The sequence below is a fragment of the Hoplias malabaricus genome, chromosome 9 (assembly GCF_029633855.1).
Source record: "Hoplias malabaricus isolate fHopMal1 chromosome 9, fHopMal1.hap1, whole genome shotgun sequence".
Taxonomy (NCBI): domain Eukaryota; kingdom Metazoa; phylum Chordata; class Actinopteri; order Characiformes; family Erythrinidae; genus Hoplias; species Hoplias malabaricus.
In genome coordinates, this window is record NC_089808.1 from 21,226,912 (window position 1) to 21,254,501 (window position 27,590).

The following is a 27,590-nucleotide window of genomic DNA, read 5'->3' on the forward strand; positions in this document are numbered from 1 at the left end:
CAGGCGCTGGTGCGGGCAGTCGAGAATCCACCGCCTTCTCCGCAGCTCTCTGTTTGATTGTTGAAATTGTTCTTCGGGGGATAATTCCCCTCCCTCCGCTCCTTTCCTTCACCCCCTTCAAATTTTATGTGGTACTTCTCCCAAATCTGCACTCTGTTACAATCACAGCCAGAGTTTACACAAACGCTTCCATCCCATGCAAAACCAGGGCCAACAGTTATGCCAGAAAACTTGAGCAAAACAGACACAACAAGCATTGCGAAATAAGAGCAATGTGTAAAAATGGAGAAAACGGGAATGGAGAAGAAAATGCGTGTGGCTCATTTACATTTAATGGGACAGGTGCTGCAACCGGCCGTTCAGACAGTGATGGTGTTTGATCCTTGAATTATTTTGACCAGAGCATCTCACAGATGACTCATTCAGAAATTGTGAAGAACTAGTAGAATATGTCTCCTTTAGGGCTACTTAAGTTGGCTACTAGTGTCGCAGTCACACGGTTTCCTCCCACAGTCCAAAAACACACGTTAGTAGGTGGACTCCGAAATGTCTGTAGGTGTGAATGTGTGAGTGTGTGTCGCCTGCACCCAATGATTCCAGGTGACCCTGAATGAATGGACTTTATTTCAATAGCTTCAGTATCAGTTTTCTTTCATTTTATCATAGTTTTATTTATCATTGGCCAGGCCTATGCAACAGAGAAGGGATGGTAGGACTGGCAGAGGAGCAGCAAGTTTTAAAAAACTAAAAACAATCTTGGTTTTGTTGAATATGACTCAGACTGGTTTACATTGCCAGTTTCATTGCCTGCCCGCTGTGGTGTTTTAACTCCGGCCAAATGTAATGGAAATGTGGCACGCCGAGCCGCCTGTCCTGCATTATCCTCTAATGGCACTTCTGCGTCCATCTAAACACAATGTCCGCTAGCACTCTGCAAAAGAACACCTCACCAGACAGTCTGGAGAGACAGACAGCTATTGGTTCCAAGAATGTGGTTTTGAAGAGGAGCAGGACTCTTCCTGAAGTCTAACTTTTCCATAAATCTTCCAAGACGCTCATTACAATGCACTTGGCAATCATTTATTTTCCCCTCATATTTCTATTTTACAATTTACAAACTAGATAAAAAAGACCATAAATAAATGACATGTTTCATGTACCTATTCATTAAAATAAAAAAAGAGGAACACAGAAAATAAAACCATGGCAGTATACATAGAAGCGAATAAGCACAATGTTAATCCATAACATTAGATTAACAGAGAAAAAAAACCTGGTGTGTTAGTTTGATTCCCCAGAATAAACTACATTAAGAAGCTTGGCACAATACATTCTATAGATCTCAACCTCCGCCACATTCCTTGCATATTCCAAACAGGTCCTCAGAGGCTGAGAGTGAGCAGTGAGGATAAAAGAAATAAAACAGAGAGATTTAAAGAAGGGAAGAGTTTGGGGTCTTGATGTGAGCTCATCGTATTGACGACCCCCATGGATGAACAGGTCGACATAATTCACAAAATGTGAAATGTCCAGTCTTATTTTTCCCTTTTCATAAACATTCCAGCAATAGGTTTATTCTAGATACAAAAGTCCCTTCTCCACTATCCAGTTCATAGCTTTAGTATATTCTCAGTTCACAAATGACCTCCAGAAAGCTTGTGTTTTGTAGCTGCAGTCTCCGGAGAATTCCTAGTGTTGGCAGAAGAGATGAAGGGTGATCCATTCTGGTGTTTTCTCCAGCAAGTAGCCGCAATTTAGCACTTTGTAGTCTCTTTGTAGTCTAGCATACTATGCATGTATGTCAATGAGTGTTTTTTTTTTTTCCTCCAAACCAAACTGTCATCCTTGAAAGAACAAAAAAGCACTTGAAGCGGTCGGGCACCCCAGCAGTCTGAGGCTTGCTCACGTTGCTAGCATGGGTGGAAACGTGCCTTGCAGTCGTGCTATGCAAAAACGAGACAGTTCCAAAAATGTAGGTAATCGTTTACTGAAACTCATAGGAAGCGAGCGGAGAATCCTTAGCCAATCCTCGATGTGTTTGACGTTTGTTTTTTCTTTTTTCCCTGCCATTGGACTCCAGGAAACGTCCTGGGAATTGTAGCCCTGGTGCCCGTGCGGAAGCGGTGGTGATACGAAGCGTGTTTTTCCAGCGCTGAGGCGGTGAAGGATATCGCTCGTCTGCAGACGTACCGAGGCTGAGAGAAGACAGAGAGAGGGAGAGGAGAGAGAAAGCGAGTGAGTTGGGTGTTTGGAGATTCGCAGTTTCAACACTCAAGGGCACAAACAAAGCATTAACTGAAGTAATCCTTTGAGTAAGGGAACAGAAATCACTCTGTTTTGCTCTGTTGCTGGGACGCTTGGGAGAAACACATTTCCACATTTCTCCATTTTGGCTACAGGTTTTTATTTCGCTGTGCTTTCTTTGCCAGTAACTCATCTCTGCTGGTCTGAATCCCACCTGAGGAGTGGGTAAATAACAATGGGGCGCCTGAAAGGAAACAGAGCAAATCTTGTAAATGGCGGGACGAGCCCACGCCTCCGTGCCTCTGTGCTTACCTTAGTTCTGTCCTGCCGCAGCTTCCAGTAAGTGAGACGTGTAAGGATTTGACGGCCTGCCGGGGGTCTTCAGAGAGTGTGGAGTGGGGCAGGGGCGGGGGTGTATAAGAAAGACTGGGAAGAGAGAGAAGGAGATGAAGCAAGAGAGTGAGAACAGGGGAAAGAGACAAGGGGAGGTGTGGGTGGGGGAGGTGCCTTGGAGACCAAGTTAGAGAGAGGGAAAGAAAGAGATGTAAACTTGGGGCAGCATTCTCTAATCCAAGTGGTGTGCATGAGTTCCCAGCCAAGCGGAGCGGGGAGAAGCATTGCAGAGTGGAGACAGATATTCCATTTCAAAGGGTGGGGAAAACTGGAGGGATTCCAGACTCAGTTCCATTCCGTACTCACAGAAGACGAATGCTTCTCCCCCCAGCATGATAAGAACACGGAGCCAGAAAAAAAAAAAATAAAGAGCTCAAAAAAATGTCTCTCTCTTCTTTACAGCTCCCACCTTAAAATCACCAGATGCACTGACTCAGCTACAAACTGAGGAAATGGCAAGGGGCGAAACAGGCAAATCCAAAAGATCTACTTATTTACATACTGACACACACATACAAAAAAAAAAAAAAAAGGAGCAGAGAAAAAGAACATGCCGCATTAGTTCCATTGAGAAAAGGCATGGTCAAAGAGCCTTCTACAGAATCATATCCAGTATGGCACAACACTGTGAGGTGGAGAAGCCTCCAATCGAAGTGGACGAGCGCCTTTGTCCAAAAAGTGCTGTGTAATTATTAGTTGTCTCTCCTTTTCTCCTTTTTTATTTTTTCCTTCTCCCTCTTCATCAGAGGTTCAATTTAAAGTGCATGGATGAGGTAAATGGACTTCCTTTTCGAAAAACAACAAAACCAAAACGAAAACAAGAAAAGAAAAAATTAAAAAGTACGTTCTGAGTTGTGTCTTTCTCCGATGCAGTTAGTTCAGACAGGGACCATCCTGTCCTGTATCTGTTGCATCTGCGACAGAATTCCCTGTGCACTGCTGAGGATCTTGTCCTGGTGTGTGGCTGAGGAGATCCCTATCCTGGTCATGTCTCTGTTTGAGAGAGAAAACAACAAATGGTGAGAAAAGGCAGACACATTATCTCAACTCTAAAGCTTCGGGAGCTCACGCTGTAGCTTCCTCCAGAGCGGCACCAAACCTCAAACCGAAAAACTCATACACTGAGTATGCTGGAATGACTTGAAAGTTCTCCTTTATTTCTGGTTGCTGAGCTCCACAGAGGACAATCTAGCTGAACAGGAGAGCTAAACAGCCGATTCCTGACCTTCCTGAAGATTTGCAAGCCAAAGTCGATTTTCTCAGAAACTAAAACCACTCCGTTGCTATCTTTAGGGGCTTCTGCATGGAATTGTAATTTCTGAGCCCATATGTCAAGGCAACATGTCCCTAGGTGCTGATTTAAGAGTAAGTTTCCATTCTCCTGCATTAATCGCGATCACACCGAGAGCTCATTGTGTCCAAAACACACAGACACAGACTTTTGGCCAAAGTGTGTGAGAATTGGGCGACTTACTCGTGCGTCATAGAGACTACAGCTTCTGGTGTGGTGTAGCCGGCGGCGGTGAAGTTGTCACGGTAACGCTCCATGTTGATGGCCTGTAGCCAATCCGAGACAGAGCCTAAAGGAGAGGAGAACTCTGGACTGCTGGGTTCTAGTAGGGTCGTGTTGGGTCTGAGAGAGAGAGAGAATAGGTATTTGCTTTGCTAGGGAACTGCCCATTTTACTGAGGGTTCAGTGGGCCCTATAAAAGTTAATGACCATATGCTTCAGTTCTTTGGTACAAGGTTACAGATCTAGCATTTAACAAGTCTCCGCGCTATTGCAAATAGAGAAAGTCAATGGAAAACGTAGCCATAGCAAAACCTGTTTATGACATTTATTGTTTAGATGCATAAGCAGGCTTTACTTTTTTCAGTCAGGCAAGAGGTACATGGAAATGTGATGCTACATTGATATTTTTTTCTATTTAAGGTGAAATGAATTTTTTTTTTTAGGTGCACAAATATCTTTGAAGGCATTATTTGTGTGTGATATACAACTGTAATTCATACATTCTCTCATGGTTCTATCACTTTACGATAAGTGTTGCATAGTATTAAAAATGACCATTTTCATTTATTAAAACAAGCAAAAGGTGCTGCAGAAGTTTCCAGATTAAGAAGTTTGGGTTAAGATGATTTAAAGTTGGTGGTTTCAGTGTTAGAGATTGTAACGTAGCATATTAATACTTAATTTTTAGGCCTAATTTTTTAATACTACGCAACTGTTATCAAAACATATTGTGTTATTCTGTTCTATTCTACTCTACTCACTCATGATGCCATGTGAAACATCATACCTGGCTATATCTCCTCCAGTCCTCTTCAGGCTGTTGGGGTTGCGGATGAGTTTGTCCAGCATGTTTACAATCTGGCTAAACTTGGGCCTCTCTGCTCTTTCCTTCTGCCAGCAGTCCAGCATCAACTGGTGCAGTGACACAGGGCAGTCCATTGGAGGAGGGAGTCTGTAACCCTCTTCAATCGCTTTGATGACCTGTGAGAATGAGAAAGAGTCCGTGAGAAAACTGAAAGGTCAGAAACAGGCCCCCCAGCAAGTCCTCTCTGAATCAGTGTTCCTGAAAGTCGCGCGTTCCGCCGCCACACTCACGTCCTGGTTGCTCATGTCCCAGTACGGCCGCTCTCCGTACGACATCACCTCCCACATGACGATGCCGTAGCTCCACACGTCCGAGGCAGAGGTGAACTTTCTGTATGCGATGGCCTCTGGCGCTGTCCAGCGAATGGGGATTTTCCCCCCCTGCGATTGATAGGTGCCCATTATTTCCTTTCGAAAGACACAACAAAACACATGCACCCAGGTTAATCACGCACACGCACATGCACACAGAGCAAAGCGGCACTATAGGGTTAGTAATATTATAAAAAAAATAAGAAAAAAAGGTGAAAAGAACCTTAAATGCAACACAAGCCATAAAGAATTTCAATACCATGAACATTTAAAGAGGCTACATCTTGGAAAGAAAGACAGTGTAAACAATGTCAAAATTCACATCCCAGTCCATGTATTAAAGCTAAACTGTGCCAATGTTGTCACTTATTTGTCTCTTTCATACAGTCTACAGAAATGTAGCCCTGCCCACTGACACAGAAGTTACAAGGAGGGTTTAAGCTAAGACTGCTTTGCAAAACAATGTGGCAAAGCAGGATGAAGCAAATTGATATGGCCCCTTTTAAGGACATTTTTTCCTTGGTTTTATAACACATTAAAGCCTTACCCTTGTTGTATAAGCTGCATCAGGGTCTTCCTCCAGCACCCTGGACATGCCAAAATCGGACACTTTACACACCAGGTTGCTGTTGACTAGGATATTTCGTGCAGCCAGGTCACGGTGAACGTAACTCATATCTGACAGATATTTCATTCCCGATGCAATTCCGCGTAGGATTCCCACCAGCTGGATGACCGTGAAACGCCCATCGTTCTTCTGTATAGAAAGCAGTACACAGGCAATTTGTAGCAAATAAAAACTGGAGTCAGAACTCTGTCCAAAAGGTTAACAGTTCAGGGAAATGGTGGACTCACCCTCAGGAATGCATCCAGAGAGCCGTTCTCCATGTATTCGGTGATGATCATTACTGGTTTGCCTACAAAAAAAAAAAAAAAAAAAAAATAAAAATAAAAACAGGTGTCAATTAAGCATGTCTAGCATGGATCTTTCTGTAGTTGCTAAAACATAAGCATCAGGTAACAGGAGACACACTGGAGCAGCTTCAGGTCAATGCACAAGGGTGTAAATGGGAATAAAACCTCCAGCATTGGGCTGCGGATCATTGGAGCGGTGTAATTTGGTGTAGTAATTTGGTGGAGTGGCATTGGTGACTCTCAACCATTCAACCAATCGCTTCGTCTAGCTCAGCACTGCAGAAACTGCACTATGTAACATTTTGAGTGAATTACACTCTACAACTGAAGAAGGAGCCCAGGAGCCAAAATACCAACCCTTACCTAGAGTTGCTTAATTCAAATTTATAGCCAGATACTGCAGAAGGCGTCCAGCTAGACTTGTGCAAATGAAATCCCGTTAACGTTCATGCACTGCTAGCCACCTCAGCTTCAGAAATAGTCTTGCGTGCTTATAATCACGTAACTCACACGCCAGACCTCCACTTATATCTATGCATGTAAAGCAGGTGCACCTGACGTATGAGCTTCTTTCTCCTCCACATCTCTCACTTATTCCTTCTCTTTTGTTCCTGCTTCCACCTCTTCTCTATCAGCTCTACTTAATAACTCCCTAACAATCAGCCAACCCATCTGCTAAACAAACACCGTCTACTCTCAGCCAAGTCTCCGTGGAGGCTGTCTCATGAATCGTAATCATCTCAGGCACATATAAACAAAATGCAGAAGCGGAGAAGCTAATCAAAAACTTAAAAAAAAAAAGTGAGAGAGAGGAGAAACCCACACCCTATGTATGTAAATGCAATAAGGAGATTTTCATTTTCCAAGTCCACTATCCCTGGGCTGCTGTTTCTGGGAGTAATTGAGGAGGTAGAGGAATAAAGAGAAAGTTTTTTCTAGTGGACAGAAGGGGGAGGAAAAAAAAAACTTCTCAAAGTGTTGAGGGGTTTTGAGTGACACTTCCCAATCAAGCCTGAGCCCCTCCTCATTTCTTATTTGCATGCATGGGTTTATTTCTTATTTATTTATTTATATATTTATTTATTCTTTCTCACTGTGCCTGTTTGTTTGTTGAATGCGTCCACTGTGCTGGGGCTATCAGGCCTCCATTCCAGAATCACCTGCCAGTCAGGGCTGAGACAAGAGAACGCTATGGCAACTAGAAGCCCCTTTTATTGAGATGGGGGACAGCAGTGTGATGGCTTTACAATGGAAGAGAGTCTCTCACACACATACACGGGCTCTCTCCCTCCCTCTCTCTCTCTCTCTCTCTCTCTCTCTCTCTCTCTCTCGCTCTCGCTCTCTCGCTCTCTCCACCTCAGAGAAATCACTGCACTGTTAAAGCAGTGGCTTCGATATGCAAATGCAATCTTGCAATCTTTGCATTTACACCCACCAAGACTGTCTCTGAATGCCATCCTTTAGGGATGGCTGGCATCTACACCGCCTCTCTCACCGTGTCTCTGGAGCTCAGGGGCATTTTGTGGTTATTTATTCAGGACACTTTCAACATCATTAGTAATTTAACACATTTAATTGGCCCTGTTGGAGATGCGGGCGGCAGGCGGAGGGGGCCACCATTGTCTGTCCAGCAATAACAATTAGCTTGAGCGCTCTTCAGTCGGGCCATGGCTTTCATGAGTGCACGACTAGTACTGCCATTAATAAAACTAACAGCTCTCACCAGGCTAACCAGGATACAGACTGCACTAAAAAAAGCCACTTCAGGACACGAGTGAGCGATGCTTTCCCCTTTCTCTCTAGCCCCTTCTCCTGGCAGTGTCCTCCCCAATGTGTATCTCAGAGAAGATATGTGCCAGGGCTGTCCACAAGGGAGATAGGAGCCAAAAAGACTGGCCACATGTGTGCCTAGGCTTTCTCCTACATCATAGTGTCCTCACACATGGCTATTAGCTGCCCACATCTTTGAAAAAGAGAGTGGGGTGGAGGGGAAAGGAAGAAAATCCTGCATTCCTTTCCCGTCCCCAGGCTTGCTCTCTTAGCAATGCTGTTGAAAGGGCTAAGAGAGAGTGAGCCATCACGTTGGAGAAATTGTACGCTTGTCCAATGTTCATTTAACAGTGATGATGGCGGATTAGTGGGTTTGGAACCTAAAGTTGTCAGAGAGGTGTGCAAAATGAGCAGAATATTGGATTGTCATTACAGAGCTAAATACTGATTGCAATCAACTTTGCTATATACTGAAAGCACAGTGGTGAGCGCATAATGTTGTGGTTAAAGTCTGGCTTGTGTTATGTTTACTCTTACATTTGTTGGCGAAACATAAAACCCTTCAAAAACACATCTGGAACTTCTGGGATTGGTCAGACTTCTTGCAAGCTCAATGCAAAAATACGATTGGACCACATTCTCATTAGCATGATACACAATAAAGCATCCGTCGACAAAGACTAGCGCAGTCCTAGTTTAAACTCAGCCAATGGGAGTCATCACAGTGTCCTTGAGCAAGGTACTCGTGTCTGTGCTGCTGGGTAATTTGAGTCGCTCCAGGCAAGAATGTCAGTCAAGCGAACAAATGCGCATTACGTTTCTCCATACAAATGCAACTAACCCGGTATGAATTATAGCAGAGGATGAACTTTAAAAAGCTTGTGTTTAATTCATATAGACAAGCGGATACGTTCAATCGATAAAGCAATAATAAAAGTTTTGATGTCAGCCCAACCAGCCTGCCAAGATTCTGCTTTGGAAAAGGGCAGCGGCGATTATAAAAGACAAGTTTGATTTCCATCAAGTGGAAAAAAAAGAGGCACTGCGTCATTTTTTTAAAGCCGGGTGCCAAATGGCGATTGCGACGCAAACAGCAGACAGGCATCAACGGTGGGCAATTTAGAAAGTGAAGCAGCAGAACAGCGCTGACGCCCAGCTTGAAACTAAATCCAGAAAAGTTGAGAAATCCTGAAGAAAGAAAAATTCTGAGCTGTCGACTCCCCAAAGTGGGTGAACCAGAGCTCTAGCACTGAGAGATAAAGGCTTGAAAAGCATCCAAGTCTTGCAAAAAGCAGCAAGACTGGAGAAGCCGACTCTGCAAACTTGTGTGCTGAGTTTTCCAATGCTTGTTCAAACAGTAACTTGAGTGCAGCAGGGCTAGGGACTTACATTTAGTGACCACTCCCTCCAGCCGGATGATGTTGGGGTGGTCGAACTGGCCCATGATGCTGGCCTCGCTCAGGAAGTCCCGCCTCTGTTTGTCTGTGTATCCGGCTTTGAGGGTTTTGATGGCCACGCAGATTTCTCGCTTCCCTGGCATCTTCAGCCGGCCGCTACACACCTCACCAAACTCCCCTGTGGTGGAGAGACACAGGCTGGGTATAAATTCCAGGGTAGCATTTTCACTCAAGACATTTAACAGATGCCTACTTGCCAAATTTAACCCCTGATAGAATGCAAACTACTTTTAAAATGTGCGCCCTGAGGAAGGGCTTGTTGCAAAGTTAGGGGGCTTTGGAATACATTGTGAATTGTGAATGTGTCGCAGCGGGCCTGCTTCTTACCGATCCCGATGACCTTTTCGATCTTAATGCAGGAGGCGTCGATCTCTTTGGCGAATTCGCGGACAGCTTGGTTGGGGTCCTCATAAGTGAAAGGGTCCACATAGATCCGGACCCCTGTGGACAGAAAGAGGGGTGAGGGGGTGTGGGTGAATGTGGGAGAGGCAAGAAGAGGACGAGAGAGAGGGGGGGATTGGGTGGGTGACATGAAGAATACACAACATATGTTTTCCATTCTTGCTCTGCTTCCTGCCGGCTTCTGTCCGTCTGATATATCTCTGTATCCCCCTCCTTTATGTCTCCAGTTATACACTGCATTGTAGCCAAAAGATTTTAAACTGCGAGTGTTTATTAATCAATAACCTATCGACTATCATTTGATTCATGTTTTCTTTGATTGCAGTCCATTTGTTCAATGTACCATCTGTGCGGCAAGCCTATTTTCTAAACTGCACCAAAACAACTGAAGCTGCATTACCCCCTGTGCTTCCTGCAGTGTGTAGCAATCTGTCAGAATGGCAATGTTTATCCCATGATCCTTAAAGAGCATTATAGATCATTTGTTAAAAGCTGACGAGGGAAGAATAAAAATACACATTTGCATTTTTTCATAGTCACCACTTTAATAGTCAACCCCCTATTACATCCCTAATGTACATGGGCTGTGGCCCCTACCTGGATGAAGGTGCTTCTCTTCATCTGAGTCCTGCTTGGCCTTGCTGTATTTACTCCTCCTAGAGAAAACAGGCAACACAAGAGGCTTTTAAAACCTGCAGTTTGTCGTCACTGGGGGTGTTCAGGAACAAAAGGTGAGAGAGAGAAAGAGGCAGACATTGGTATGCTGAGGTTGTTTTATCTGTGGCCACCTGTCCCTCCTGCAGAAGGCATAAAATGTGAAAAGCTGCTGTTACTGCAGAGCTAGCACAGAACAGCTGAAGGGTGCTTCTCCAAACCACTAACTCCAGCTGAGTGCAGGGGAATCCACTGGGGTTCAAAGAAAAGATGAAGTAAGAGCAGTGTGTGAAACTCACCAACTTAGGAGAGGATATTTGTATGACTTTAAAATGGAACATAATACTGAGTAAAAACAAGAACCAAGAAGAACGCGAACCAGGCAAATCAGCTTTTAAAAAAACAAAGCTTCTGCTCCTCGCTCTTCACTGCTGTGCGCTCAGGGTCGGGGCGGACTGTGAGTGGCTCGTTATCATTTAAAGAGACAATGCGCTGAAATCGGTCGTTCTGAAAAAGGCTGTTATTACCACTGCTGTGGTGTTTTGATTCTTGTAATATTTCGATCACACCATGAAGGCACCACAGAACTGTGTTTGCTTGTGGGAAAGGGGTAGAATATGCACCTCATTCACAAATATTAGAGCATCAAATTAACAACAAAATGTGTTATGTGATATTTTCAGTGATCATTTCTTTTTTGGATATACCATGTTTTGATACAAAAGGCATTGATTTGGATTATTATCATGCTTTAATTACGACATGGTGGCACGGTGGCGCGGCAGGTAGTGTCGCAGTCACACAGCTCCAGGGACCTGGAGGTTGTGGGTTCGATTCCCGATCCGGGTGACTGTCTGTGAGGAATTGGTGTGTTCTCCCCGTGTCCGCGTGGGTTTCCTCCGGGTGCTCCGGTTTCCTCCCATGGTCCAAAAACACAAGTTGGTAGGTGGATTGGTGACTCCAAAGTGTGAGTGAATGTGTGTGTCTGTGTTGCCCTGTGAAGGACTGGCGCCCCCTCCAGGGTGTATTCCCCGCCTTGCGCCCAATGATTCCAGGTAGGCTCTGGACCCATCGCGACCCTGAATTGGATAAGCGGTTACAGATAATGAATGAATGAATGAATAATTATGACATTTAATGTGATCATTTGAAATGTAGGCATACCTTGTTTAATTTGTATTCCTGGCTATCACTCTAAATGCCGTGCAGACTTCACTTATTAATTATTTAAATCGAAATATGCAGCGTAACACCCTACTGTTCCTTCGTTGTTTATTCAGTGAAAGCCTGCAATGGTCTTATAGGTTAAAAACAATAACTTATTTTCTGCAGGGGCAGGTGGCGGGCCCTGACGACAAGGGAAAAGGGCACGCAGGAAATGGCCAAAACAGTCGGTCCTATCTAAACACAAACACACACACACACATCACACACAGACATGACCAATTACCCCCCAAGCCCCAAAGCTCCGGTTACCACAGGGGTCACCTGGCTGAAGCCCACCCAGAGCAGCAAAGCACAATACTCCTGATAAAGGCCCCAAACAGAAGCAGCAGGGGCCCAGGAGTCCCCTGCTGAGCTGCAGGGTCACCTGGGTGAGTGTGTGGCTGAACTAAAGCAACCTTTTCAGGAATGTGGCAGTGTTGTTATTGTTTTCTTAGTGCAGTCTGGCGTTGACAAAAGCCCCCTGAGGTGGGCAGGAAAGAGGGAGAGTGTGTGTGAGTGAGAGAGGGAGAAAGAGGTGATGGTGGGGAGATATCTACAGGTAGAGCAGGAGGAGGAGGGTTGTGATGGAGGGGGTTAGGCTTTAACGCCTGAGCGCTCCAGTGCAGTTCTAAAGAGTCTCGTGTGTGTGTATGTGTGTGTGCGCGCGCCTGTGTGTGAGAGGGGACGGTGTCATCATACCAATGGTGCTTTTCCACTGCATGGAACCTACACAACTCTACTCAACTCTGCACGTCTCTTTTGCATTTCTACTGGCCAAATCTGGTCCTGGGTCCCTGGAACTGGGTAGATTTTCAGTCCCAGCTCGCTTTGGGTTCCAACCGTGCCGAGTAGGTACTAAATGGTGACATGAAACCTTGCAGAGTTCCGATTGGCCAGAGAGACATGTATGTCATCATTAAATACAGATCTCAATTAAATCCAACACAAACCGCTGCTTGTAAGAAAAGTTACAGCAATTTTCAAATTTATTTTTCTCTGACTCCAACAGCAGCTTGTAACTTTACCTCGACGTGTGTTCAGTCCAAAAAACAAAAACAACACGTGAATACGATGAGTAAACAGCACCTAACTATACCACCAGTGTTGCGTTGTTTTCAAGCCAGCGATTCCTATTAGAGACGAGAGAAGTCACCTGCTCCATTTCACAGGAGAGCCGTGCTCTTCTAAAGAGACAAGCTTTAAGCGTGCCGAGCCGTGTCGAGCCGGATCCTTGAGGTGGAAAAACACCATAAGAAAGCCATCTAACAGTCCTGCCATCGTACACCACCCACAGCTCCCACTGTCCAGCCTGAACGGCCAGTCCTTGTTATTTTAGGCAGGATGAGATTATCGCACGTGGCGTCCAATTCTAGAGTGACAACACCTGTGATATACTGGGCTTCAAAAACACACACATGCGCGCACACACACACGCAACCCAAAGCCCTACCAAATACTGTTAATAACTGTTTTATTTGGGCTGCGATATTACTATAACTAGCAGAAAGGCAAATATTTAAAAATAAATTTGCTACAGAAGGTTCTTTGAGCAATACCTTAGAAGAACCACTTTTGGTTCCACCAAGATCCGATTTGCTAACACATTCAAATGGGTAAAGAACCTTAAGGTCCACCTTAAGTGATGGATTTATAAACCCTTAAAATGTTTTTTCACACTCACCCTATTCTTAAACAAACCTTGGTTCTTTATGGAACCAAATGTGGTTCTTCTATGGCATTGCTCAAAGAATCCTTTTGTAGCGCCTTTATTTGTAAGAGAGTGGTGTACAAGCACTTTTACAGCCCTTTTACAGGCCCCTAGAGAATATGGCAGCCACAAGGAAGGTAAGAATTAAAAGAGAGAGATTGGAGGATTGGAGGTGTAGTCTTCTCTCTAACTGGACAGCGACCAGTGAGGAAGTGCCTAATGGGTGCTTGGGGAAAACAAAGAGCCCATTCATTAGGCTGATTTGTATTTGGGAGTGTGAATGAGGGAGATTCTGCTTCTTTCAGGCCTGCTAAGGCAAACCCACCTGCACTGAGCTGATTATCACAGCTGATAGCACTAGAGTGTCAACTGCTGCAAAGAAAGTGGTAGCTTACTGAAGTCTGGGAAATGGCACGGGTTGGAATGAGGCTACTTGGGAGAAGGGGGGGGATCTCAAGTCACAGTTATAACCGTGTGATTTTAATTAAACAAAGATGTGCTTCAGCGTTTAATCGACACGGTGTTGGCTTTAGAATTTAAAAGAGGAGATTTGAATTTGATGGACAGTGTTGAGGAAGAGAAATTGATAATTTAATGAGCAGCAAACTAACAAAAGCAGCAGCTTATTTGAGTAAATAAAACAAAGGGGATAAAAAAGACCATTATTCTGATCGCTTGACGACACAAGTATTTACATTTGAATAGTACAGTGAAACAAAAGCAATGACTCTTCCCTTTAAAGGTAGCTGCCCGTGGCTGGTGTGGATACGTAGGGTAACAAGTATACGAGGGGGGGGGGCTGTATGAAGCAGAGGTGACATTTTGCCAGTGGGAGTTGTGACGGCCTCCGAGAGTCAGACACACACTCACGTACACACACTCACAGAGGTCTCCAGTGTATAGCTGCCTCCTCTGGGGCCTCCAGAACAGGACACACTCCCTGAGGAACCCAACACAAGCGAGTAAGGAAAGCCTGCATTGGGCCAGCGACGCTCTAATCAGCCTGAGCTGCCAGCCGCTTGTCAGTATACTGCCAGCAGCACCGTAGGGAGGGAGAGAGAGAATGTGTGTGTGTGTGAGAGAGAGAATGTGTGTGTGTGTGTGTGTGTGTGTGTGTGTGAGTGTGTGTGTGAGAGAGAGAGAGAGAGAGAGAGAGAGAATGAGAGAGAGTGTTGCAGGGGATGCAGATGAGCAAACAGGGCCACAGAGATGGAAAGACAGCGAGTGGACGTGAGAGAGGGAGATGGACAGATAGTGGGAGAGTGATAGGGGCTGACGGATAAGGTGAGGGAAAGGTGACTGAGAAAGCCACAGGGAGAGAAAGAGAGGTGGAGGGATGGGCACCGCAGCCGGAATATTCAGAGACTGACGGACAGGGACACGGGGACAGTGACTCACCTGCGGCTGATGATGAAGACTCCGATGAAGATGAGCAGCAGAATCACGCTGCCGATGACAGACACCAGCAGCACTGTGGAGTTTGCTCCGTCACCGATTATGGGGGAGGGAACTGAAGGCAGGAATAAAAACATTTACATGAAAATAAATTTCAGTAAACGATAACCACTAACAGAAGGTATGATTTTAAGCCTTCAATATTGTAACCTCTTACAAGGAAATATAGTTTTCACAATCTGAACATTTAAAATGAATACCTACCTATAGTGTAGGGCTGGGCAATTAATCGAAAATTAATCGAAATCGGCATGATCCAGCGCCTGTGTGTCCTGTACAAGATCCTGGCCTTGTCTCATCTACACTAACATGCTTGGCCATGCTGTTTTATCTCAAATTAACTCTGCACCTACTTTTAACTCACTCAGAATCACTGATCACCTCTACCTTCCTCAGACTCATTTATCACTAATATTCTACATTCACATTACTATAACTAATAATCAATTTGATTGATTGATTGATAATCTTGTCTATATCGATTATATCGATTTTTTTTTTTCTGTTATGTCCCCAATGCACTGTCCCTTTAAAATCATGCTACCAAGCTGTAGTCATGTGATTCTGCCCTTATCTGCCACATGGAAGCAACCTAAACCGAGAGGCTGACTAAGCGACTCAAGCAGCTTGTACCAAGGAAAAATACGTTGTCTGTGGTCTGGCCGTGCTTTGTGTTGACTGTAATTAATAAGATACTGAACAAATGAAGTTAAATATAAATGCTGAGAAAAAAAAAAGTTTCAACGACCAAAGCGCAATCACACACCAAATATAAACAGTGCTCAAAAAACAAGAGAGGGATGAGCTCCCAGCAACATTAGAAAAAATATCCCAGCTTTAATACTGGAGCAAATTTACAGTGCAAGCCTCGTCACTGAACTATGAGGGTCAGAAATACAAAAACAAAATAATTGTTCAGTTATCGTAATCATGGTAAAATGTACAATTAATTGATCTGCACTCATATCGCCCAGCACTACTACAGTATATGTTAATACACAACTGTTTGGGTCAGTATTATCCTCCAGGCATGTTTAAACTGGATAGAATGGTTTCCAGAGCTGTGAGTGTGTGAAATAATCTGCAGGTGTGAGTGACAGGACAAGTAAGTGTGTTAGTAAGTGATAAACTTGTGCTCTGTCCAGGGTTTGTCCTTGACTTGCAACCCAATGTTTACTAGGCTCTGGACACACAACGACCCTGAATGAATGAATGAATTGGGAAGAAAACTGGATAAAAAAGTACCACCAGAAACACAAAATCAATCTGTGCATCTTAAATTTGCTCGCACAGAAATCCCCCAATCTCATTTCTGCACAAACTAAAAGCCTTGTTTTATGAGCCTCATTATAAATCTTTCAATTCATTATGAGTCCAGTAAACAGTTTTCCTTCTAGTCTCTTCAGAATTGCGTCTGTCGTCATGCTCATCTGTTCTCTTTAAGTGCCTATTAATAAAAAAAAAAACACACACACACACCAGGCAAACAAAAGAGCTATCTGTTCAAAAGGAAGTTGGGAAGAGGTCTGTAATTATGTATACATCAGCTGCTTTTCGACGAAGAGAGAGTGATCCACCCTGAAACTCAACACTCATGTCTATCATTGTGGTAGGCTGAACCACGTGGTTCCTTTGTTGTGTGGCAGTCTCTCTCTCACACACACACACACACACAAACAAGTGCAAGCCAAAGCATAAAGCATAACCCACCTGAATTGGTCATGAATTCGAAGGGAGCGCTGAATTCTCCGTAGCCGGCGGCGGTGCGAGCACGCACGTGAAAGACGTAGGAGGTGAGTGGGCTCAGGCCTTTGATGTCGGCGCTGCGGGAGGACGTCTTCATTATCCGATAGCTGCGCTCATTCTGATCCTGATTAGAAGAGAGTGAACGAGAGAGAGCGAGAGAGCCAAGTGTTGAAGAATTTTTCATGTCTATTACACTCCCTGAAGTCCTCATCTCCAAAACAGTCTTAATTACTCATTTTCCAAATTCTTTCATCCTTAAAAATTGTATTTGATACCGATGCACACAACCTGGCTAACATTTCTTTTGAGATGAAAATGATTAATACATACTTTGTCCCCTTTGCCGCAATAACAATACCTAGTCATCTTGATAGGCTAGACACTAGTTTTTGGAAGAAATTGCGGTGAGGATTTGATGGAACTCAAGTGCTGTCATTGAATAATTAGATCTGGACTGCAAACACCAATCCATAAATGCAGGCGTTGAACAAATTTGGGTGTGCTTTAAAATAGTGATGCACGATGATGTCAGAATTACATCGGTATTGACAGGTAATTGCTCTTTTAAAGGTTATCAGTATCGGGACAATTCTTTGAGTTTTCAGCTGATATTTCAAACAGATAATCGCTGATGCAATTTTCTACAGATTAAAACTGGGCCACACTTTTGTTCTAATGAAAGAGATGAAGATATATGAAAAATATGGTTCTGCTCATACATCTCTGACAGTAATTTATTGTTGAATCTTTACACTGCTAAAATAGTATGCAGTGGTATTTATGTCTTTAATCTTTGCTTTAATTTAACTTTCATTCAATTACTACCATAATTTGTATTCATTTGAGTAAATCTATTATTTTATTTCAACTGGTTAAAGAAAGGTTTAAGGCTGAGACCAGGAGGCAGCTTTTATTTAATTGTTGCATGCATTTGTTTTATAGCTAAAACATTATGCAAATATTTCTCGGTTTCTTTATAACATTAATCCAGGGTTATCTTTTCTTTCTGTGCTTTCTAAATATGTATATTGACATCAGCAGATGCTTGTATGACATCTTTTATCAGCACCAGACCAGAATTCCCATATCAGTGCATCCCTATTTTAAATTAGTACAAGCGTTCATGGCTATGATATCACATCCATGTTAACTTTATAATAAAAAACAGGTTTTTGTTTCTCTCCATATGTTGGAACTGTAACAATATTTACTAAGTCCATTAACCATGATGAAAATTCTGTTGGCCTTTAAGCAAACCCGCATAACTGGTTCACTGGTTTGTTGCGTTTGGAGCAGGCGGCTGATGAAACAGCACGATCAAACAAAGGGGATTCGCTGAAGCTCCGACATGAAAAGTACAGCAATGCTTTTGTAGGGGGAAACCACAACCGCACTGTTCGAAAACAAGGCGGCCATCTTTGTTTGCTCTTTCTCCCGTGGGTGTAACCTGAAGTTGCTTGTGCAGAAATCCCCTGCCTCATCTCTGCATTCAGACCACTTAGGATACTGTCAGATCTGCACCAAAGCAAGCAAAGCGACCTGGGTTTAAGAGAGGGTTTGCGTTTTTTTCCCCTCCATGTCCCCTAATGCTCTGCTTGTAGCTGTTGGAGCACAGTACAAGCTTCTCTGTGTGAGTGTGTAAGAGAGAGTGGAATCTGACCACGGCTGCTCTGTAATCACTCAGCCAGGCAGAGGAGTGGACTCAGCGGGAGAGGAGAGAAGAGTGAGGAGAGTTATCCTCCCTCCATCTCTCTTTCCCCGGCACACTCTCTGTCTCATTCACCTCATGCTGTCTCTCCATCCGCCAGGCACTGGCCTTCGCCTTCAGATCGGAACTACGTTACCCACAAACCCTTTTTTTTTTTTTTGAAGTTTTTCAACCTCAAGCTGTTCTCTCATCCAAACTCTAGCTTGAACTACACTTGGTAGATTGCCTTGCTCGCTCTTTTCTGTGGGGCGCTTGACCCAACCCCCTGCTGGCAACCTGATCAGTTACGACCCCGGATTACATCTCTCATGGTACCTACTCACCTTCTCGTAGTACTTGACCTCGTATTCCAGGATGACTCCGTTAGGCCTCTCTGGCTGTTGCCATGCCAGAGACACAGCATGCCTGGTGATGTCCTTGGCCTGGATGGAGGTAACCGGAGAGGGAGCTGGAAAAAACAGACCCAAACACACACACACACACACACACACACACAAAATAAAGTTCAGAATAAAGCCTCAGTGTAGTGAGGAGCTCTCCCTTGGCTGCCTCTTCCAGTTGATTCTGGTCCCAGTTCATAGAAAGACAAACACATTAGCGCCATAAAGCTAGAAAGAATTACGGAGGCGGAGAGATATTTGCAATGTCGTGCCGAGAGAAACTACGAGGACCCTTTGGAACATTGCTAGCTGGCCTACCCCATTATTTAGCCATGGGTTAGACAGCAGCGATTACAGCAACAGCTGATCGATGTGGGTTTCAGTTTCCCTCCAACAAGAAGGCAGCCTTCGCCAACACAAGGCACCCAACATGACCATTATAACAGCAAGACTGCTTGGTTTTCTCTTAAAAGAAAGGCAGTGGAGAGAGCCTTTATTTTCCCTCATAACTAGGTTTTATTATTTCAGCGAGTCTATTGACGCAGTAATGTAGTGAGCATGGGCCTTATCTGTAATCTATATGGCTCTATCAATGATGCTGCATCATTGCCAAGGCAGGGATTAAATCCAGGCCCCTGGGGCAGTGGCTAGTTCAGGCTGCCTTAGATATAACTGCTTTCTGCTCACCTGAGAACAGTCTCTGCTTATCTTTACGAAGAGATCCAGTGAGGGCTTAAGCTAGGGAAGCTGATTTGACATCTGCGGTTTAGAGGAAGTGGTCATAAAAGCCCAGCTGTGTGTGGGTTGTAAATGCTAGGAAGATATAGACTGAAGCAGGTGATCTCCTGACTAAAGTACACATGGACAGGTGTGGCCATTAGTATGAGAGACTACAGACATAATGACACAGAATGAGGCAAGACAGAAGAAACCAACAAAGCTAGTAACTGTGCAAAACCAGACACTACCTACCCATTTCCTACCTCACGCTTCTTCAACAACCTGAAATTAAATGCCTTGTAAAAATTTTACAGACTCGGTTTAAGCAAATGTAACCTGTGCCGCATTCACTCTGCTGTAATGTGTGCCATACTCACGGGAACCAGTGCACACGACTGCTAACGCTAAAGCTTGTACACAGTTTATTGTCAGAGTAATGGCTTTTGACACTCGCACGACAAGCCGTGACGTGAAATTGGTCCATGGTGGCCAAGGCACAGTCTTGTTTCTGAAGATTTGTAACTCTATCTCCTAGTGTTTTGGAGCAGATAACCAAATCGTATGAGGATATCATGCTGGTATTTGGTGATGTCAGGGGTTTGTGTATCTGTCTCGTCATGCCAGTGTATGATGATGTCTGAGGACAAGTTTAAATTCTCCTATTACTCTATAAACATGCACGGAGTCCAAACGGTACAAGGGGCAAAGCCATGCAAATAGAGCAGCGTCCCTGAGTCCCAGTTGGCTCCCAGGCCACCCCACATCCATCGCTGATCCTACCTTTGTGTTACTGCTTTGTGTGTATTAGTAAATGGCAAAGTGAACGTTAATAGTGGAGTCTATCGCTCTGAGGCTGTCTATATGAGACTCCACACCTCACACAGTTATTTGATCCACCATTACTGGCCATCCTACTTGGGGTACATCTGTTAGCCTAATTCATGTTAGCCGTCCTCAGGCCCACACATTTTTCATGGGAGTTTACCAAAGGCACTGGCTATATACCGAACCATGACAATGTAAATATCACTTTCCATGCATATATGGTTCTTTTCAGGGTTACATATTTACAAGAGGTATGCTTTTGTTTGGTTAGAACAAAAGCCCCTCCTCTAGCCCCTCATAAATTGTCAGAGTATGTGTACGCTTTTAAGTAGGTGGATCTCATAAAGTGAAAACAGCTCATTCAAAAAGCAGTATTTATGATAAGAGACAATTACGGTAATACACCTAATAGCTGAGAAGTGTTGAAATTTGAATTTTTGAATAGTCAAATTAATATCATTCCCTGTGTCCAGCCTACACGCACTCACCGGCCTGGTTGGTGGTGACCGTCACGGATACCGCCTGCTCGGGGCTGGGACTCTGCTGGGACACTCCGTTTACGGCCCATACTTGGAAGGTGTAGTTGGTGTGAGCCTGGAGCTCGTTGATGGAGACGCGGGTGGTGCGGAGGCTCAGCTGTTGGGGAGAGTAATGGACACCGCTGCCGCAGGGCTGACACCGCAGACCATCCGGACCGCACCGCTTACAAACAACGTTGTAAGACAAGTCCTGCCTCCCTCCGGATGAAGCTGGTGGGGACCACTCCAGGTTCACTGAGGTCTCATTCACATTGGAGATGAGGTGCTGGGGGGCGGATGGGGGCTCTACGGGGAAAAAGAAGAAGGAGAGTTTAGATAATGTGTGAGAAAGCAACATGCTTTTCCGGGTGTTAATCTCTGACCACATGATCTCAAAGGTCCGGTTACAGATAAAGATTTTATAATGCGTTGGTTATATAGTATATGTCCAAAAGTCTGTAGACACCCCATATAATTAGCAAATTCAGCTATTCATTTCATGCTATGGAGTAGATCATCATGCTCAATTCAAAGTGAGTATAAACGCCAGCTGCATTGGGACATGAGGCATTAGAACAATGGGACTTTGGGATGAGATGGCATTCATTCATTCATTATCTGTAACCCTTATCCAGTTCAGGGTCGCGGTGGGTCCAGAGCCTACCTAGATTTACTGGGCACAAGGCAGGAATACACCCTGGACCTTCACGCCAGTCCTTCACAGGTCAACACACACTCATACCAATGGACACTTTAGAGTCACCAATCCACCAACCTCCAGGAATTGGGCTTGGCCTTTAAATGCTTCAGCATACCAAGAGATTTTGGACAATTTCATGCTTCCAACTGTGTGCAAACATTTTGGGGATTGCCCATTCCTGTTCCAAACAGACGGTGCACTAGTGCACAAATTAAGATCCATAATCATATAGATGAGTGGGTTTGGTGTAGAAGAACTTGACTGGCCTGTACAGAGTGCTGACCTCCACCTAACACCTTTGAGATGAATTAGAGAGGAGACTGCGAGCCAGGCCTCATCCAACTTCAGTGTCTGTCCTCAGAAATGTGCTTCTGAACGGATGGTAAAATATGCCTCCTAACCCTTGTGGAAAGCCTGTTATAGCTGCAAAGGAAGGGCCCACATCATATTAATCCCTATGGATTAAGAATGGGATGTCACTCAAGTTCATGTGCGTGCAAAGGCAGACGAGCAAATACATTTGGCAATATAGTGTATGTACTTTAGAGCTTGCCAAGAAGAGAAGAAGTTGTTCCTGCAGTAAATAAGGGAGACTCACACCATCATAAGCATATGTCCACCAACTTGGACATGATTTCTAGATTTAGACCCTGCACTGTAAAACTGTTATTTTCTTATGTTAATGCAGCTGCTCAAATCCTCAGCCCATTATGAACAGCTACATGCAGGAATAAGGAAAGTGCAAAATGCATAGCTGTGGGGGGGGGGGGGGTCTCTAAGAGTCAGACTAGGAAATGCTCTTATGGGTGAAGTCCTGAACTGGAGCTAGAACAGAGTGCAATGGGTTTTGATGAAAGTAATTCCTTATGTGCATATTGAGGTCAGTGTTTATTCAGCATGGGAAAATGAGAGAGAAAGAAATGAGGGCATACGCAGATTCTTGCATGCCCTTTTATTTCATGTTTGAGTGTGTGAGTGTGTGTGTTGTGCTGTTTTCCTATGTGGTGTATCTGTAAACCAGCCGATGCTGAATTTAGGCATAATTAAGTTTATGACAAACCATCACCACAGGCATTCAACACAGTCTCTCTCTCTCTCTCTCTCTCTCTCTCTCTCTCACACACACACGCACACACACACACACACACACACACACACACACACACACACACACTAACCATGTCTCAGAGAGAGACAGAGGATCAGCATCTCTGTAACTGAGCGGGTGGCTGATAGGAATCCTATTAATGCTAATTGCTTTGCCCTAGCTGCCGCCTCCTGTTTAACACACAAACTCACTGTCTCTCTCAAACACACCCACACACATGCTTCTGAGATCAGAAATTTTACACACACACATAAACAAAGAGCAACTCTCACGTGACATCACAGGCAACTCAACGAACCCAAAATCACACATCAAACTAGAGCTGCAACCACTAATGGTTTTAACTTTATACTTTCTCATACTTTCTTTTAAAAAAAAGCACACTGATTAAACATTATCTTTCTTATGAATGGTCAGTAATTAGATGTCAGTTTGCTAGATAGCACATTTTGAACTTCTCTAAGCAGTATTATGCAATAAAACAAAGACATATAGCCTCTTGTTGTGCAGTTCTTAAATGTGTGTGTGTTTGTAGAGCAGTGTTCCTCTTTCCTCCAATGGTCCACAAATACAAGAAAAGTGTATAATTTTAAGCTTTCACAATATAATTCATTAAAATGAATAAATAAACCATAGAAATGAAATGAGATGTATGAAATCAATGCAACTTAAACCAGTTTTATTTACCCTTGAGGGTACCACCACATTGTTTCTGAGAGTATATGAACCTTGCATACTTAATCTGTTCTTATTTGTGAAAATGTGTGCATTGTTGTGTACTTGTGCATGTGTAGTTTAGAATACAAAATACTAGAGGGTATAGTTTCCCTTTTTCACATCTTAAACCACAGCTGGTGTATTTTCTATCCTTTAAATCCAATTTGAAGACCCTTGCAATAAATTCCAATACTATGGAGTCTAGCACATCGTCTGACTACTGTAATAATCAATAGTGACAGCCCTACACCAAGCACATTATAATCCCCAGGCAACACTGGAATCATATGGCCATGTCCAAAACAGGAGCTTTGAAATCTCCATAATTTAAAATCCTTTTTCAAAAACCATATGGGCCTTCTGAATCACTGAAACACTTCAAACGCATATTTGACCCCGGGTATGGATTATATCGCCTCCCTTCTGTCCTGGAGTTGAGTGTGAACGGTTTTTTAAACTCTATTTAACCTGTATTAGCGCTGAAGCACAGCGGTGCCAGCCCGAACTGAGCACGCTCAGTAGTGCCACCGGCTCTGTGATTGACAGGGGCTGATTAAGTCGGCTGGCTTCGCCGCATTTTAATACGATAAGGTGAGAGGGAGGTTCAGCTGGGTGAGCGTAATGGGGTCAGCTCTACCCCTTCTGTCTGTCTCTCTCTCTCTCTCTCACTCTCTTTGCTATTGCGCTCTCTCATTCACTTTCTCTCCCTCCTGCTCACTCTCTTTATCTGAGGAGCTCGTGTGGCGTGTCGGTGTCGAGTGTGAAAGCTGGGTTTTTAGAGAGACAGCAGGAGATATGAGAGAAGTAGTTAAAGATTGCAAATAAAGGAGGGGGGAAAGTGAGAGAAAGAAAGCGAAGGAAAATTGCCACAGCTTGAGGGAAAGAGAGTGGGTACGTTGTTCAATTGGCACTGATTTATTAAATAATATAACGTACATAGTTAAAGGGCTCTTCTACCTGGGCTTCTGCCTTTAATCTGAGCCAAGTCCTCTTTATTTATTGGCGGATTAATAGACGGTTATAGGATAGCCACATTTCCAAGCTTTGACAGCACTGTAACGTGATATGATCGTGCCGCTAATGGAAGTGAATAGATCATAGTTACGAATCTAAAAGAGACGGATCACTGGTCAGCGCACACGCTCACTCAGATGTCATTAGTGGTGTGAGGTCAGTCTAGTGCAGTGTGTGGGCAGCTCTGTCTCTTGCTCATCATTCAGATCTGAGAATCCCATTAGCTCTCACACCGTGACCACATCTGGCTCTCTGCTGTCTCTGCTCTGATTACTGTCCTCCAGACAGACAAAAGCACAAACCCCGGTCATTTAGCACCTATTTATCATTCAGACCACATGTACTCATGTGTGAGGCCCTGATGGGAACTTTGTTATAAACTGTATGTGTCTGCTCAGTGCTGCAGGTGCTCTTGTGCTTGGCTTAACAAGCTGAACACTGTTATAATGTGTAGGTCACCTCAGGCGCTTACACACATGTCTGTCATGGGGCTACTGTTGACATCACACACCCTTGCACACAGACCCTGACATCTTTTAAAGTCACAGTGATTTAGGCAACAGAGCTCAAACTCAGTAAGAATTCAGGACTTCATGAAACTACAGAATGCACCAAGAAATCTCAGATTTCCTAAAATACAAATCCAATTCTTATTCATCAGAAAACAACTGAATGCTGCATAAAAAAGTTGATAAATGATCACAACCTGATTCTGCTTTGGACAACATACGGCACTGTGAAATGTGATCTTTCATCTCAGTTCAATTCTGATTCAATCAATTAATGTTCATTAGGAAACACCAAAATGCACTTGAGAATTCACCATGAAATCTGGAAACAACTAAAATCACAGCAATCTCAGATTTAACCATGATTTAGTTCCAATTCTGTGAAAGCTCATATTAAACCATGAATAGTTTCTGATTCAGATTCTTTCAGAATCAACTGATAGCACTGTGAAAGCTCAGATTTAACTATGATTCTGTTCTGATACTGATCTTTCCCGAATCAACTGAAAGCACCCTGGAATTTCAGAATTAGCAACAACTCACTTCTGATTACATTTGATTATTTCACTATGACCCATAGTTAGTTTAAAAACATGATGAAATACTGAAACTGGGTTTACACCAGTGGCGATTGCTCTAAGACTGCAAGGGAAGCTCAGCTTCCCCTAAAATCTAAAAAAATAAGTTATCAAAAATATACTGTTGTGTGTACATGTCATTGAATAAATATGCACTACAATGCGCTCAACTTTTGTTCAGAATCAGCTTCTTATCACTGGTAAAGACGCGGCTTTCCTCTCTGTCATTCATGCAGATTCACAGTGATTTAAACAGCGAGGACGCTGAGCGTCCACAGAGTTCAATAGCGAAGCAGCGAAACGAGACGAGTCATTGGATAAATGCTGGGCTTTGTCCCGCCCATCGGACGCTCAGCGTCTCTGGGGGTCTATGGGGCAGTGGGCTGGCCTCGGCTGGCCCGGACGCTCAGCTTCTGCATGATGATTGGATGATCTGTCTGAGGCTGAATCCCTTTTTGATTGACAGCGAAATGAGCGAATCAGCGACCCTTTGGTGTAAAGATCCGTGGGAGCACAGGCGGACACACTTCACATGGGCCAAGGTCGTTTAAGCAGCCTAGCTCTGCTGGCCATTGAGAGGACACTAGTAAAGTCCCTGGAAAAGACGCCTTGTTGGTACGACAGGGTCACAGATCATTTTCTTAAAAAGGAACGGAGGGTAGCATTTACGTATAAATAAACCGACACATTTTATGATGTAGGCCGAAATTGAGCTTCCCCTCCTTGAAAGACCAGCATCCGCCACTGGTTTACACAGTAGTGAAAATGGCACCTGTATTATATATGAAAGTCAAGCACTACTTTTAAATGAATGGTTGGACAAGTAGCTGACACCTATTTTTCGGCACATGTATTTTAAAGGATCAGAGAATCAGGGGGATTTATATGTGATTAACGTTTGCTCTTGTTTCACTGTTTTTTAGGACTGTTTTAACTACAATTTAACTAGTGTGTAAACTGAGCAGAAGCAGAAACAGTTTATTCAGAACTGCTTGTCATCTCTCATAAATTTACCCACTGAACAATCGCTGAGCTAAATATCTGCTGTAGGCCTGACCTGCTTATACAGATATATGGTCTGGATTTTTTTTCCTCTCATGTGTAATGCACTTTTTATAACAAGCATTGTTTCCCTGTGAGAACAGGGTTGGTATAAAAGTATGACTGATCTACGCACTGTGGTGTGAATGTCTGGCCATCATAATAACTCAAAAATGGTTTGGATGGTTTGCGCTAGTGCAATAAAAACAGGCTATGTTTATTTCACTCTGTCTTTTTAAAAACCCTGCAAGCAATGTGGCTGCCAAATACTTCAGCCTAATATATTATTTAAAAAAAAGATGATTGTTTTTGTGTTCTGTATGACAGAAAAGTCATGATTTTGTAAGAAATCTATGGAAGGACAGGGCAAATCTACAATAACAGGACCCCTAAAAAGATATATCTGTAAACAATACACTTACGAGTGCATGGCATGGAGGCTGGGTCCGTCTCAGAACGGAAGTAGCCCTTGTCGCAGGTGCAGGACGTGGAGCCCTCTCGGATGGAGTAGCTGTGCAGAGGGCATTTTGAACAGCTGCTGTCTGTAGCCAAGGCCCTGTAGTAGCCGATCTTACAAGCTGGAACAAAAGAAGAGATGACAATGGGCATGACATATTTAGCATGCAGTATTAAACCAGCTCTAATTTCCATTTTGAAAAGTTGCTTCTTAATTTTACAAGACTCTTTTCCAGATGTCCTCCTTGTCTCAATGGACAATGGCATATCACTGGCACTGTTAGACAGTTAACATTACTAATGACTTTATTGACATAAACATTACTAATGACATTTTGAGTGACTATTGAAATGTACAGGGTGCATTATCAAATCCAAAAGCCATTAATATCTTTCCAATACTTTGTCCTTACACTCTAGACCTGAGATGGACACTTGTGTCCACGTATATGTGTTTGTGTGTTTGCAGTGTTGCCAGGCTGTATAGTGGCGCTAAGGAATGTTTCAATGAGAGAGTGAGTGCTGAGGGTTTATGACACTCTAATTAACAGAGGAAGCGATAGCAGAGGAATGCACCCTCTGTCTTTAATCCCACCACCCGAGCTGCACATTCAGCACACATACACTCCATCACTGACACTGCAAGCCTCTCATCTTATTCTTCTTATTTACTCGCT

At 43.7% G+C, this 27,590-nt stretch overlaps 1 protein-coding gene across 4 annotated transcripts in view; it reads right to left on the reverse strand.

Annotated features, from left to right (window-relative positions):
- Positions 1-716: 716 nt before the first annotated feature.
- epha4a (eph receptor A4a) overlaps positions 717-27,590 on the reverse strand; it is a 49,938-nt gene continuing 23,064 nt past the window's right edge. Inside the window, exons 4-19 of one of the 4 annotated variants that reach the window (XM_066680349.1) lie at positions 26,880-27,035; positions 20,761-21,096; positions 18,671-18,795; positions 16,604-16,763; positions 14,837-14,948; positions 10,468-10,526; positions 9,796-9,909; positions 9,401-9,586; positions 6,182-6,243; positions 5,874-6,083; positions 5,246-5,422; positions 4,938-5,131; positions 4,112-4,270; positions 3,482-3,630; positions 2,557-2,670; positions 717-2,195 (exon numbers count right to left, since the gene is read on the reverse strand). In XM_066680349.1, the coding sequence (XP_066536446.1) occupies positions 3,516-3,630; positions 4,112-4,270; positions 4,938-5,131; positions 5,246-5,422; positions 5,874-6,083; positions 6,182-6,243; positions 9,401-9,586; positions 9,796-9,909; positions 10,468-10,526; positions 14,837-14,948; positions 16,604-16,763; positions 18,671-18,795; positions 20,761-21,096; positions 26,880-27,035 (2,165 nt within the window). In that variant the 3' untranslated portion in view covers positions 717-2,195; positions 2,557-2,670; positions 3,482-3,515. Of the gene's footprint in view, positions 2,196-2,556; positions 3,631-4,107; positions 4,271-4,937; positions 5,132-5,245; positions 5,423-5,873; positions 6,084-6,181; positions 6,244-9,400; positions 9,587-9,795; positions 9,910-10,467; positions 10,527-14,836; positions 14,949-16,603; positions 16,764-18,670; positions 18,796-20,760; positions 21,097-26,879; positions 27,036-27,590 lie in introns of those variants that run through there. The other 3 variants (XM_066680350.1, XM_066680348.1, XM_066680351.1) reach the window with 3 other exon arrangements.